The sequence below is a fragment of the Falco cherrug genome, chromosome 1 (assembly GCF_023634085.1).
Source record: "Falco cherrug isolate bFalChe1 chromosome 1, bFalChe1.pri, whole genome shotgun sequence".
NCBI classification, from domain to species: domain Eukaryota; kingdom Metazoa; phylum Chordata; class Aves; order Falconiformes; family Falconidae; genus Falco; species Falco cherrug.
This window is the reverse complement of record NC_073697.1, coordinates 78615787-78631517: the sequence shown is the minus strand read 5'-3', so window position 1 is coordinate 78631517 and position 15731 is coordinate 78615787. Positions and strand designations below refer to the sequence as shown.

At 36.3% G+C, this 15731-nt stretch overlaps 1 protein-coding gene across 3 annotated transcripts in view; it reads right to left on the bottom strand.

Moving 5' to 3' along the window:
- The window catches only part of LOC106631146 (uncharacterized), a 65565-nt gene that overhangs the window by 28076 nt on the left and 21758 nt on the right, over positions 1-15731 (bottom strand). For 2 of the 3 annotated variants that reach the window (XM_055704198.1, XM_055704183.1), the window contains exons 10-13: positions 15500-15564; positions 12392-12498; positions 9035-9146; positions 2895-2997 (exon numbers count right to left, since the gene is read on the bottom strand). In XM_055704198.1, coding sequence (XP_055560173.1) covers positions 2895-2997; positions 9035-9146; positions 12392-12498; positions 15500-15564 — 387 coding nt within the window. The remainder of the gene's footprint in view (positions 1-2894; positions 2998-9034; positions 9147-12391; positions 12499-15499; positions 15565-15731) is intronic. The other variant, XM_055704188.1, reaches the window with a different exon arrangement.

Sequence of the window (15731 nt, the reverse complement as noted above, 5' to 3'; positions counted from 1 at the left end):
CAGCCTACCCCGCTGTCAGAAACTAAACATCATTAAGCTGATTCAGTTATTAGTACACCGCTAATTATTGTTTGGCAATGTTGCACAATTTTTTTTTCCCCCTTAAGTCTCATTGAAGAAAACAAGAAAAGAAAAAAAGACTCTTCAGAACCACTAACTTAAAAGTATTCCACATCAATAACCAGCCTACTGAGCATTTAGATCCCAATTCTGACCCTTCTCTGCACACACTGAATTTATCTGTACAGGTAAAATGGAAACCTACCACATGACAGCAAATGAAAGTGATTGCATGAAGCAATATCTCTTCAACAAATTAAAAAAATAACTATTTATGCAGTTGTTCAAGCACTCTGAAGCATGCCAATAAACAGTTCTCATACCTTCTGACACTAGTAATTTATATCAGGCACACCAACAACCTTCTTGCATGCAGTCCTGTACCTGGCAAGCAAAAGTGCTATTTATCACCAGATGCCCCAGATGATTCCAGAAATATGCTCTTTCCCATTACTGCTCATTAGCAGCTATTCTATGAATTCAAAAGGATAATTATCTTTTTTTTTTTAATAATAGCTGCCACAGGATGTTCTAAAAAGCTTAAACTGTTCCTTTAGGAAACAAAACCAACACCCCCCCATCATCCACGCAGACTGCCTAACCTGATTCTACACAGGAATGAATCTGCCATGGTGAGAAGCCCTGATAGTGTGAACGGACACCTTGCCAGCCACCCTGAAACACAGATCTTCACATATCATGTTAACTCAATTTCAGTCCTCTACGTACTCCACCCAACCCAGGTAGCACGGATTTATTTTTTTTTAAACTTTTCATTCTGTGAAGAACCATGGTGAAAGAAAAAAAAAACCCAAATCTTATTAAACCTAGCACTTTCAGACTTCAAGCAAGGCTTATACACACAGTAATCGCTCTGTAAAAAAAAAAAAAAAAAAAAAAAAAAAAAAAAAAAGGCACAGATTAAGAATTGGAGAGACATGTCCATTAGCTTTGGATCTTACAAATAAGTAGTTATTTTAAAATCTACCCAGCTTTCCTTTGTTCAAAAAGATATTTTCTAGGGGATTTCCTATGCATATATAAAATAAATACTTACAGATCTTTACTTTCAGTTATGTTACATAGTCTACTTGAGTTAATGAAAAAGGAAAAACTACTTCAATTATGAACCGTTAACTAACTATAGAACTGGCAGTTTGGTCCAACTTTCATTCATTAGAGAAAAAAGTCTTTAGAAGCAACTTACATCCATGCTAAATGCTGACCTACTAACCAGTCTTCAGAACTGCAGAATCTTTTAAAATTATCTCAATGAACAGTTGCAATTAGTTCTACATGATCATATTCTGTCTTGGTTCTGTCTTGGGGGGGGGAAGACCATGCATTGACCTTGCCTCTATAAAAACAACTTTTTTTTTTAAAAAAAAAAAAGTCTGCCTTGCATTAACTGTATCTCTGCTACCACTGTAAAGACCACAACACAGAATGTGCATACTTCCATACAATTTTGCATCCACTGAAAATAAGATGTTTATTAGTTCCACAACTGCAAGGCAACACCTACCCACCCCTCCATTAATCAGGATTCTAGATTTGCTATGAAGTTGAGAGATTCAGATTAAGCTCATGGAGTTCGATTTTGAAGATCTATGTAAATCCTGGATATATTCTTCAGTAAGATACATAGAAGCCACTGCAAAGTATCTGAGCTCTAGTCCTCAAAATAAGGTGTCCCAATTTTAAATGGATAATAAAGGTAGGACAAGTATCCATAGCATAAGCAGCAAATCACAATATATGAACGTGCCACCTACAGCTGAGACTGATACAATGGTGGCTTGGGAGGAGAACAAAAACGGGGCTGGCGTGCAGTAGGGAGGGTGGGAAGAGAAGTTTGTGCAAAATAACCGAATGGTAACTCATCCTAGAAAGTGAAGAGAATCCAATGACATCTACAAAGAGCAAATGTAAAGGTTTTTTTGGAACAAACATTTGGTAAATGACAGCAGCATAGATTATTTCACACTAAGTGATGCTTATGCAAATACTTCAAATACACACTCAATACGAAGACAAATTGGTTAAATCCCAGTATTTTGACTTTACCTCACAAGTCACTTACAAAAACCCCCCAACATCTTGCAATAGTTGCAGTACATCACAAAATTATACAAAATCGAATGTTAAAAAGACAGCTTCGTTTGAAGTTAAGACTTAATAGTGCAGGATCAGAATTCAAGTTTGGTAGTTAAGATACCCTGTGAATAAAAAATTAGATGCAGGTTGTTAGCATTATCACTGCAGTATTAAAAAGTTTTGGTTTATATCTGAAAGTTTTAATTACCTACAAAAGCAGCTACACATTAAACAGAAGTACAGTAGTATATATAAAAATCCTTTGCAGTAACATCAGATGATAAAGTGCTGAAGAGACCGGCTGGACACTGTGGTAAAATTTTGCCAGCTGAATAACATTCTTAATGTTTATTGCCAGTGAAGTCTAATAGCATCACTGAGGTTTAATAACATGGTAAAACAGAGTAAGACGCTATTGCACATCAGTGTAACCATGGGTAGGAAAAAGACAAACGAGGAAAGGGGGGGGAAAAGCAGGAAGGGACAGTAGCAGCAATAGAAGGATAAAGAGTCTCAAAAGAACAGAGGTAAACCTCCAGAACTTTCATTTTATCATTTTGCTAATGTCTGCAGGTCCCATTTCTACACCAATAAATACCTTTAAAAACAATTATAATGTCACTAAGCACAGCAGAAATGAAACTGAACACGACTAAGTCTTTGGGTGCTAGTCATTCTCAGGGACAAAAAAAAAAAAATTCACTGTAAAATTATTACAAGATGATGTAAATATTTACCCATGCCAGTTCCAGCTGGTGCAATTTCTCTGGAGAAGATCTCTACAGCTTCTTTTTGCTTATGGTGTACAGCAAGCCAAATAACAGCTTCCCGAGGACCCTGCTTCAAAAAAGCAGAAATTTAGTTAGCTTAGATGCAGAACATCAGTTAAATTTACCAAACTGAAAAATAATTGCAGCTCAGCATTCAAGTTAAATCTAATGGAAATGTTTAGTGCTCACTGCCACAAACTACAGCTTTCATTCTGTGACTTTTCATCCAGCATCACTATAATTTTCTGTTAAAATTTCATTATCTTTTTTATTTTGCTACCATGAAATTGCTGCTGGGTGGAAGCTAGGTAACGGTGCTGCTTCTCCAGCGTTCTCAAAGAATCAAGTACCATAACTAACAGAAATTTTGTAAGAAATTAAATACTTCATTCTCAGTGGAACTGGCAAACAACCTTTCCTCTTATTTTAAGTGCACTAAGAATACTTTGAGGTCAAGTTAAGAGCCAGGTTTACCTCTCTTAGCATCACGAAGCAAACAGATCTGTGCACAGAAAAGAATTCAAACTTAATCCTTGGGAGTTAAATGGGAGAACAGAACCTGTGAAAGCCATCATGTTTCCAGACAGAAGAGCAGATACTCCTCTAAAGGTAAACCCAGCCAGCACTCTGCTCCCTACTCTATAGTCAACTAACATACCTGCTCTTGCAGATAAGCACTCTCTCTCTAATAATCTCTTTTCTGTCACTGCAAGATCTATCATTTGAATCAATACACTGTCAAAGCCTTACAGTGAAGATTAGGTCTCACTGAGGGCAAAGACTTCATTATACAAGAATTTGCATCCACCAGGAAGACCCACTTTTGGTCTACCTTTGAATCTCTAAAAATGTGAAGCCTGCTCACAACAGAAGTCTGTCTTGTCTTGTCCCAAAACACAAGCACAACCACTTCCATCATACAGATGAAACGGGACTGCACAAGGTATCAAAATCTACTGGTCAGGAGTTTCTCACACCGCACTACTCCAGGCGTGGAGTCCTGCAGCAGGGTGTTTCTTCTCCCTGGAAGTCAGATTTCTTTGTTAATGAACACAAAGAAAGTTTCTAAACTTCTTTCTATAACTTCTTTCTATGAAGTTCTTTCATAACCTTACATGAAATTCTTGGCTTACTTAACATCAAATTCAAAAAGGAGGAGTTTGACTACAAGATACTAGGAGACTTCTTGTAGTATTCATGTCTTTTTTTTTTTTTTTTACATCAACAGGAAAGGATGTATTTCATGAAAGCAAGAATAACGTACCAAAGTGCCTGGGGTTGCCTGGGGCAGGGGAGTTGTTATTCTACAGATCTCAGAGCATTTCATAACTCTCTAAATGCCCCATCTACAGATTTTTGCAGATTTGGTAGCTGTTCTAAAAATGTAGAAAAGTAAAGGAAAGTTGAACAAATATCTACTTAGGATATTGAAGAGGACATTTTCCTGAAGCAAGGAACAACTGGATTTTGGAAGATCCAAGCCCTTCTGAATCTATGCCAGACGTCTGCTGTACCAGGAAATCAATATGTATGACAAAATAAGCCATTTTAAAATTTATTCCAACATCTCTCATTGCATATAATAATTTATGAAACATTAAATAGCTTCCCAATTGCGCATAAAATCGTGAGTATTTTAAAATAACACAACAGATTTTAGCAGAAAGTCTATTTCTTTCAGATACAGAAACCATAACATTTCTGAAAGCAGAGAATAAAAACTTGGCAGACAAGAAGGATACAGAAGCTGCCAGAATTCAACAGCCCCAACTGCAAAATGCAGCGGTTGAGGTGTGGAGTAGAGGGGACATTTTTTTGGCGAGATTAAAAGAATGGAGCCATGACTCCTTAAAGGAGTCCTTCCTCCTCTGGGCTGGAACAGCATCACCCTACACAGCACCAAATCCTTCGTGACTTGGCACAGAAAGACAGAGGAACCTTTCTTCACACTAACAGCATCTTCCCTCTAACACACAGGAACAGGAGAGAAAAGATAAACACCTTGAAATTGTTCCTATATGCAGGCAGTTGTTAGATGAACTGAATTAAAATTGCCATCAGAGAAAATCATGTTGCATCCTTGTTGCTGGATGTTTTGATGTTTATTCACTATCCAAAGTTGAATGGGTATTCCCGATTTCAAGAACTACAAGTTGTGTCAAAAACTATTGTAAAAATTACTTGAATCAATTGTCAATTTACACAGCTGGCAGTGAAAAATGCTAGACTAACATGCCTAACAAAATATAAACTTATTCATTAGAACTTTAGTAACTTTTAACAGTATCATCACAAAATAAATTGTCTTCCCACCCCAATTTTTAGGACTTGACTAAACATTTTAAACTTTAAAAAAATCTCTCTCTTCAAAATAACCTGAGAAACTACATGCTGGATCTGAAGTCCTAAACTGCTCATTTTTTACAACATCTCTTAACTCCAGTGCTACTTAATTGCCTACATTTCTGTGAAGCTGCGTTATTAAAAACGTTACCTACACCAGCAAATTCAGTATTACCTTTTGAAATCCTGACATCTAGTACATTAGAATCGTTTTCCTGTGGCTATACAGTACATTTTTCCCAAAAGCAATGCTGTTGAACATGTCAACATTCGAAAATCTCAAGTCAATTTCAGGAATTTAAGTAACTTCAACAATGTAGGAACGTGGATGTATTTCCTAGTGACAGCTGCCAAAATGGTGTTTATCATAAATGTTGGAATACGCTGCACTAAGCGTCCTGGCTACTGTAAGTGTATCCCAAAGAGACTGGATACGTTAACAGACAACTAAATCCTCTATTCCAACCAAAATACCTGACAAAACCCCAACACGAACAAGCTCACTTATGCCAGCTTACACTAAGGGAGGAAAAGTTCCTGACTTTATAGCTGTGGTCAGCGAAAACCCAGGAAAAGTCTTCTTGTTTTAGTGTGTTTAAACATAAGTCCTTAATATTCATGATATTGAAAGATAATTTTTCTCTACTTCCTATTCTAGTGGCACATCCACACAGAGGTACTCTGAGGTACCATAACAATAAATATAATTGCTTTCATCTTTCTTAAGTACCCCCATATAGACATACTCACAGGGAGACACACACAGCTTGTTTCTCAGCCTCCAAACCCCCAGACCAGAAAATACTGCCACGATACTATTACGTAGGAAATCATGCAAACTTGATGCACATTTTTATTAGTTTATCTCCATAGTCATGTAGGCAAGCCCTAAAATAAAAGTTTAGCACAGCCAAGGTAGGAGAGGTTCTATTCTTCCAGCAGATCATGTGTCACTGAAAGGATAGAAGTCCTCTATGAATACAGAAACAGATATCCTGATCAAGGCAATACAAATACGAAACCAATCAGTTCTCCAGTTTAAAAAAAAGCTTCACTGGATTGTTGTAAAAAACTGTTTCTACACAGAAAATACGCAGCCATGACACAAATTCAAATGCATTTTGTAAGAAATATTCGATGTTCCTAAAGCTACCACGAGATTCATTAAATTACTACAAATATTTATGAGAAATATTCTTGCAGAAAACGTACGTATGCATTCACAACCGCTTCCTGGTTCTAAACTGTACCATGGCTCCAACATCCCATTTAGGTTTGAGGTTTACTTCCTTGCCCACAGATGCACATATATATACAATGGTTTACAAAGACAATGTGCTGAGTCCTGTTCTGAGTGGGTGAATCCCACTCAGTATTAAAACTAGATATATAGACTATTTTCGAGTCACTTATCTTACTGTATCGTAACTAAACCCCAAAACAGCAAAACAAAGTTACAATTTCCTAACAATGTGCCGTAAATTGGTTAACAAAGGGTTAGTAGAAAACTACTACAGACAGCACACAGTTTTTATATAGCAAACTAATACCTGATGTACTATTAGTACATGAAACACATCCAGTATTTCTAAACCATGCGCTGAGCGACAATGTGACACAGTCACAATGTGACTGACAAAATGCCACCTTCCTCCCCACCAGAAACCCAAAGAGCAGGCAATATTAAAAATTAAATACTGCTGTGGTTACTCAGGGCTGACTCAAGTCCCATTCTTGCTCATGCTGGGCTGCTGCTGATAAAGCAAGCTATCATAGTGGGAAGCAACCCCCGTGTAAACAGCTGGGGAAGACAGAAAGGAAAGGAGGCAAGTGTTTCTTGATTTCTCAAGGATCCTTTCTGTTGTCAGAACAGCTACAGAACACAGGCCTCCGTAAGCCTGGGATATGCGAGAATTATTCAAGGCACATCAGACATGTTCACTGAGCTCCAAATATTGTGCAACTTAACCTGTCTCGGTATTCATAAATACATTTGCTTCTCCACTTTAAATTTAGATGCTAGAATCTTCAAAGCAGAAACTGTTTTCCTTGTGTGTTAATATACTGCCTAACACAACATGGCTCTGGTTTTGAGCACTGTTATTTGCAACCCAAATAATCATGTCTAATTTTGTATGGAAAGATGTGGTAGGAAAGAGGGTTTGAGAGACTACGTTATTCCTACCTGAAGCCCCAACAAGCAGACGTTTTCCTTTGGATTCTATGACTTTATATCTTAAATGGAAAAGCAAACCTCACTCCCCACCCATTTTTCTTAAGCTACTAAGCTGCTTTCCAGGTGAAAAATTGTCAGGTTAGCTCCTTCTGAAGTGCTGGAGGAACCAAGTGAAGGGAGGAGGCAATGGAGCCATTTCCAGTATTTCAGCCTTAGCTCTCATATCTTATTTCAGGCACGTATGGGGAAGAACATACAATACAGATAATGCTCTATTTACTTTTAATATAGGACCTGGGAGTTGAGGCTGGAAATATGGAAAATACTACAAATACTCAACGTAATTTGGAAAATTTATTTAACGTACCGTAAGCAAGGCAAACTGAGCAATAAGGAAGAAGAAACTGCTCTTTTTCAAAAAAATATTTGCTCTATACAATGAGACCAAAAGCTTCCTATGTAACAATTTAATTAACGTATTACAATGCATAACCATAAGCAGCCGGTATGAACAGAATACAGACAAGTTTAACACCTGGAACATCTTCCTATGTTTCAAAATCTTGATCCTGCAATCTCAGTAACACACATCTAACACGACAGGTTTTATGGTCCTAAGAGGAAAAAGACCACATTATAAAGCCTGTTACTCAGGGGAAGAACCTTCTGCTGCTGTGCAGAAGGAAACTGAAGCTCAAGCACTAAAATGAACAGCTGCAAGATAAATCTTGCCCAACTTCTACAAATACTTAATTTCTATAGTAAAAAGTTTGCTGTCTTTCTCCACATCACATTCTTGTTTCCTATACATACAAACTGTCAGCTGTTTTAAGTGTTGTCACTCCTAAGATCAAACTCAGAGCTGAGTTTTGCCACGTGTACCTTAAGAGTTTTGTAAGACTGCCATTGACAAAGAAGAATTAAATGCTACCGCTCTGGAACAAACTAAACTGTCTAAATATTTAAAGTGCATGTAAGTGAGGACAAGATTTACAGTCTTTTTTCCTTTAAGAAGGACTTTCATATTCTAGATTAGGAAAACAGACCAAGTATATCACAACTGCAGTGGCTATGGCCATCATTCATAATCTTCACTATGTGTATTTTATAATTTTGTAATATATATAAAATTTTGTAAGTTAAAAAATAGGATACAGAATTATGAAGTTGAAGATTGTTTCACAAAGGACTCACAGACAGTTTTAAAGTTGCACAGGCAACACTAACACTGCCATCTCTTAACTGCAGTCTTTATAATGTGGTCATTTAGTTAAATCTCATGCAATTTTAGTCCATGTCACAAGAACTTCTTTGTAAGAAGATTTATTTAAATGAACAACATTAACACACACTACAAAGCCAACATTTTTGTAGTATTTCATATCATCGCTTCTGGAAGACCCAATACTGCAAAGACCTAGTCAGTTTTAATTTTGTACACTAAGTAGCGACACTGAATTCTTTGCAAGACGATGGGGTGAAATTCCCAAGATGACAGTGACTTCCTTTAAAGTTGTGGAAAAGATAACAATATGGAGAGATTAAAAGAGGTCAGTAAAAGTTTAAGAACGCTCCACTGAATACTTACACCATCTATACTCCTTCTAGCATGAGGTCCATATGTATCTTCGGACCCTAAAACCTGTATGTTAACTGCACTGTAATCTTCATACCCAAGCTGACTGAAAATAAGACGAGTCCTGCAACAAATGATTGTTTTTTATTAGTAAACTGCCTCAAAATAATTACCTGAAGTAGCCCTGTGTGGTCCACAGGAGCTAAGGCTCTGTCATGTAAACTGGAATATGAATACTTTACACTAAACAAATATATCTGAATACTACAGATCAAGCAATTACTAACAAGGAAGTTATGCCTCTGAATTTATCCCTAGGTTTCAAACTGAGCCTTTCGTTTATTCAAATTATTTGAAAGATGACAGGAAGACAAAAATAGTTTCCAGCTCTGACTTTCAACTTTAAAACAAAGACAGCTTGAAATGTAGTTACAGTATATGCAATCTCCCTGGTTTTCATACTGGTAAACCAGTTCTTAATTCTGTTTCTGCTATAAGGCATTATGGACTACCAACAAATACATAAGACTGACTCATTAAACCACAGGCATCAATGAAGAAAAAGCAAACTGAAGAGGGAACCTTCTTTCAAACCTTAAAGGTATTTATTTGGGGTTAATGAACATGCAACTCAAATGCCAAAAAGTAGATGAAGTTTTTAAAGAGAATGTTTCTTCATTACTCATGCCTTCCCAGTCTAGCACTGAAATCCCTCAAACTTTCTGTCAGGACATTTGCACCAAAGCACATTGTGTCAAGAATGCCAAGTTTCTCCAACCATAATTAATAACGGGGATGCACATTACCTTTTTATACGCCATGAAAAGACACATTGCTTTAAGTGAGCCAGGAATTAATACTGGCTTTTGACAAGCATTAAATTTAGATTAAACAGACTGTTTGCAACAGCTCTTAGAAAAAGGAGACCAAATCTCAACCACTAAAACTGAATATGATTGCTGTAGTTTTAAAAAAATAATCATATGAAGTTCAAAATAAAATAAAAAAAGAAAACACAGTAAAAAAGTTAGAAAAAAGTTTTAAAAGAATCCAACTGTTAAAAAGTCCAACTTGTTAACATGTTGGAGACTGGAAAAATAAGTTAAATTCTGAAGCAGCTAAACTGGATTCCCAACAATCTTGTTCTGGCACCCTTCTAGCTGTATCAATTGAAACGTTGGAATTAGGATGAGAAGAATACTTTGCATCAGTGGAACATTTTGAAGACACTGTTAATATATTATCAGTGTTGTAAATATTAACAAGGTACCTGAAAAATTAAGCAGTACACAGGACTGAAATATAAAATACAATTTTCTAATTGTTGTAAAACCACGAAGGTGGTCCATGTACCACAAATGAGGCCATCTTTATTTCGGTGACCACAGAAAGATAGATACTTGATTTAAGGTACCTAAATTTGCAAATTATGTCTGTAATAAGTTATTTTAAGTTACTTATCTACAAGCATTACAGTTTGAGATACCGGAGTTCACAATACATTCTGTGGGTAATTTTTAGCCCTTTCAGATTTTTAACCTTTTCAGAATTACCTATTGGTAATGCAATAGAGAACCATCAAAAACAAAAGGACACCAAAGACTACTCCAAAGAGACTTCTTCACACACATACTGCCAAACCTCTCCTGCTTTCAAAAATTAAATAAAGCAGAAGCATGCAAGAAAAGTTGTATTACTAGCTGCAAAAACTCTTCATGTCTTAGGCTACCAGCTAATCTGACCTGTATCACTGAAGCACCTTACATTTGTGCACTTTATTCTGTACTTGTTGCCATTACACTACCGGGCAGAATTTAACCTAGAATGGACTGGGGGCTGGCTTGCTGAAAGATCATGTCCTTAGACATTCTCCTGCAACAGGAACTGGTGGAAATACTGAAGCTGGAGCTTCCTAAAAAGATGTAGTTGCTGCTAGAGCATTCTCTGTGATCAGAATAGCTTAATGTCTTATTCTATATCTGGGCTGACAGAGAAATCTTTCAAACATGCTGAATAAATGATTCCACACATTAAGCTGGTTTAAGACTGTTTGAAATGGAGAATATATTGATAGGTAATATTTTTAACCCACAGAACAAGCCACAACTGCTCCAAGCATGCTTCATGGGCTAGAGGCCACTTATCAAGCCAGTTAACCAGCTTTTGGCTGCCTTTATCAGCCCTCTTCCAAGGATTACTCGGGACAGCACAGTAAGCAGCCCAAATTAACTTTATGGTGGTCACAGAGGCAGCAGCACCACAAGCTGTTTCAATCAGATGAAAGATTCATGTAGTCTGGTCTGAAATAATGTCCAAGAGCGAACAGGAAAGGGAAAATATACCATTTCTTTTTTCTCTCCAAAATAATCACCAAGCTTCCAGAAAGACTGCTTTTTGGAGACTTCCGAGTCTTTGTATTTTACAGCTTTTGAAGGTTTTTTTTTCTTGATTTTCCTCAGTAGCTCTTGGACGCAAACTTTTAGCATTCACACGACTGAAGAAAGGGATCCCAGAACTTAATTAGACATCCCGTATCAGCCTGCTCTCATCTGCTACATCTCTTGAGGGAAGTCACACAGCTCCTCCTTCACCAGTGCTGTACGTGGGCACACGAGCAGCGAGTCACTCTCAGCCCCAGAAAAGCTTGCATTTCTGACAGACTTCTATCCTGGTGTACTTGCTGCACAGGTCTATAATAGGATGGGGGGAAGTTCTATATAAAGCGTGGCACAAAGAGACAGATCTCCTAACCAGAAAGACTGGGGTTATCAGGAGTACATGCTCTGATATTTCTGTGCATTGGAATTGTATTTAAGAGGAATCCCTCCTCACCCAAATATACTGGCATGACAATATGTCTAAAGGTCTATCAGTCTGTCTTACAATTGTAAAATTGTTCTAGCAAACAAAATCATTAGCCAACTTTTACAAGGTACCAAGATGATTTTGTTTAACACACAAACTTGGTAAGCTGCCCACATTTCATAGTACTAAGATTTTTGGTTAAAATGTTCTGTGAAAGTCAGCGAAAAGTATTTCACATGGGTTTCTCTGGCACTTAATACATTTTAACCTGAGTCACAGCTTTTCCCTCATTAATTTGAGTTTCTCTCCACTACCCAGCTATCTATTTTCAACAGTATCTGAGACCTTTCTTGTTCTGTCAAATGTAGCTGAAGTGTAGTTGCACATTAAAAACAGGTTTCCTGAACAGGCTACTTAAGTCTTGAGGTGTCCTCCCAGTTGGAAGATTTTAATCTTCTAGAGTTCTTACAAGGTTAAAACAGTTGCCATCGTATGTCACAGCTTTAATTTTCATCACCTCTGAGAAGAAAACGTGAAACCCCCTTCTAAGACTCCAATACTAACCTTTGCAGAATACTTTCCGCAGTGCGTCTTCCTTTTTCTACTGCCTTTGGACCTCCCACCGGACAGACAGCAGTAGCTCTGAAGCCATCAAGGTAAGTGGCATTTACCTAAGGATAAGGGATTATGACATTACATGGGATTCAATACCAATATGCTATAAATGCTCTCTGACAATCATTATCCATACATGAAGTAAAAGCAGAATAGCAAGAAACCATTATCATCACAAAATACAAAATTCTACTGGAATATTGAGATATTCAAAACAAACCCTGAATCACTTCTCATTGTCATCCTCAAATCCTCCTGTACTTACCTATTTTAGTACATAGGACACATTCTGATGATGAAAAGCTGAATATCCATCACAGTGAAATAGATCAGACGTAAGTTTCCCAGAAGTATTAAAATGAATGGGAAAAAAAATATCACATACACTCACATTTGCACACAAAAAAGAATATGCTATATATTGCAAACATTTAACTAATAAGCATTTTACTAGACTTCCAGTACTATAACTGCTTAACAGAGCTCTAGCACGGTGAAAGAGATTACCATAATGCATGGCCATAAATGGTAGAAAAGCTTTAATAGATGTATCTAAACTAAGCATAATGAGCATTTTCAACATTTGTTAGGTAACATAAAAATAAGAGCAGAAATTGAAGAACCTGGTAAAATATTCAGCATAAATATCTACAACCAGAAATGCTTTATCTACAGTAGATTTTCAAACACTTTACCCAGCCTACTTCTAAATGTCTGCAAAAAATGGTGTTTCAGCCATTACTTTTGAGAAACTATTTCACAGGTAATGTATTTCTCATTATTATCCTGGAAATCTACCTTGTATCTCCCTTTCTCTTATCACAGTTTTACTAACTAAACTTAACCTTTAATGCTGCAATTAAATAATTTTCTTCTACAGTTACCGAGAGATGTAACGCACCCTTTAAATACTTCTACCTTGTTATAATGCCTATTCAGTCGCTTCCTAGCCAAGTTGAACATATTAATTTCCTAAAAATTACTTCTAAAAAAGGGGTGCAAAGCATATGGACATTTATTACTGAAAGCCAACTAAACAGTTTTAAAATATATATAAATAATTCACAGAAAGTATAACTTAACACTTTAGAGTATCATTACGCTGTTTAATACACAAAATGTAAGATTTATTTTAAAAATATTCCTAAACTTACATTTCAAATGTCTTGCTTAAGACATAATAATAAAGAAATTAAATTTTATTTTTAATTTTACTGCTATGTAAAAAACAAACTGTCATACTATCTTGTTTACTCCATTTCATGGTTCATCAACTGAAAATCTTAAGTCTCAGTTATTTCCCTTAGGTATACAGAAGTATGGAAATGTAAAGTCAAGAACAAAAACTGCAGGAGGACAAGGCTGCTGAACAGAAAAGTTGCTGAGAAGCAGCAAAACATTCTGCTTCAAACCGCACAATCTGACCAAGGAAGAAGAAGGAAAAAAAAAAAAAAAAAAAAAAGTATTTCCTGCTTCATATATTCACTGCCTTCTATATTTGCCAGTATCAAATTCCACGATTTATTACAGGAGTAAGAGCATCAGCAGAGCATCAGCATAGCTATCATCTGACTGATGGAATCTGATGTTTTGTACAGAAGTATACTCCTCATTCTATGTCATTTTTAGGAATTACTTCTAAATTCACTTCTCTGTCAGTTATACGGTGACACTGTAAACTAAACATCTTTAAAAAATGTGCTTTTAATTTGTTTTAAGGCTATTTTGTTGCCATTTCAAATGCAACAAAAACTTATTTTCAGATTAAAAAGACAGTTATTTCAAGATGCAGATAACGCAGACACAGATCACTCATGGAAAGAAAATCTGTTGTTCCAGCTTCTGTAACTAAAATTATTGCACTAGTAATTAAAATCCTGAAGAAATGCAAAAGCTGGCAAGACTATTATTGTACTGAAATTGTAGGCTGCCTATCAAAAAATAAATAAATAAATTAGTGCTTCGTTATAATAGGGGAAAGTTTAGAAAAAACTCATGTTCAGATTGCACTCCCACAATACTTTCAAAATATCAACCCCTCTTCCATAAAGCTGATTCAAAAGTGATTACTAGAAAGTAGGCTGACTGAAGTGAAAAACTAAGGGCATGAGCAAAGTGACCTGTGGTACACTGAATTCTAAAAAGGCTTTGTCAGTATGGTTCAACTCTGGAACCTTTAGCGAGCTCTTTATTCTGACTTCACAACCCACCAAACCCAAACCTGCTTTGGTGATATTAACTACCTCTGAAATACCCTGTCTGTTAAATACCGAAACCCTATCTTATATAAAACTGAATATATTAAAAGCATCAGAAATGTTTCAAAAATGCAGTAAAGAGTTTTGCAGAAAAATGATATTCAGACATAGGTTATATTATTTAAACAGAAATACTAGCACAATTCCCTGCTTAGGTTAACTCTCTTCTGATACGGCTCTGCTAAGCAGTTAGTTTCTGATCTTGATCTTGCTTCTGTAAAAGTCAGTTTTGCCACTAGTTTAAACAAGAAAAGGATCCAGCCTCACTGATACTCCAACAGAACCGTATTAGCATTCATTCAGGAAATGGAGATCACTGGAAGACCACAGTAACAAATTAAAAAATTCACAGTTTTACAAGAAATGCAAGAAAGGCTTCTTTCACCTGTCCCATTCTTAGCTGCTGTCTTTGACAGATGTGATTACTCATTACTCCCCTTTTGAAAACCACTTGCCACAGATAAATTTCACAATGAAATAGAACAAAATTAACATACCTTTATAAAAATCAAAAAGTATAGAGGTGTTATTGGGCTAACATGTTCTAAAAATTATCATTATTACTATAAATGAATTCCATCCAGTCTTCTCTGGAGGTTTGTGGATAAGCCTGTTATACAAATTAACATGGTTTTATGTATCAAAGTTTGTCTCCCCCACCTTCTTTTACTCCTGGAGAAGGGAGGATGACAATTTCAGTGACAACAGTTTTTGGCAAAAACTATTTAATATTTTCTCCAAAATACAAGATTTTTTTGAAATCAAAAATACCTTACAACTTCACAGAAAGAGATAATACCTTATAAAACGTTGAAGGAGGCGATCCTTTTGCTCCATGAACTTTCACTGCCCCACCGTCAAAACCTGTAGTAATTAAAAAAAAAAAATATCAGTATTTAAGCTTCTTCAACGTAACTTCAAAGACATTCTTTTGTGATACATATTAATCAAATGCACTTAATTAAAAAGCAAAGCATTGATAGCTATACTGCCACAGAAGAGAGAACCCTTCATGCAACAGTCCTCCCCTG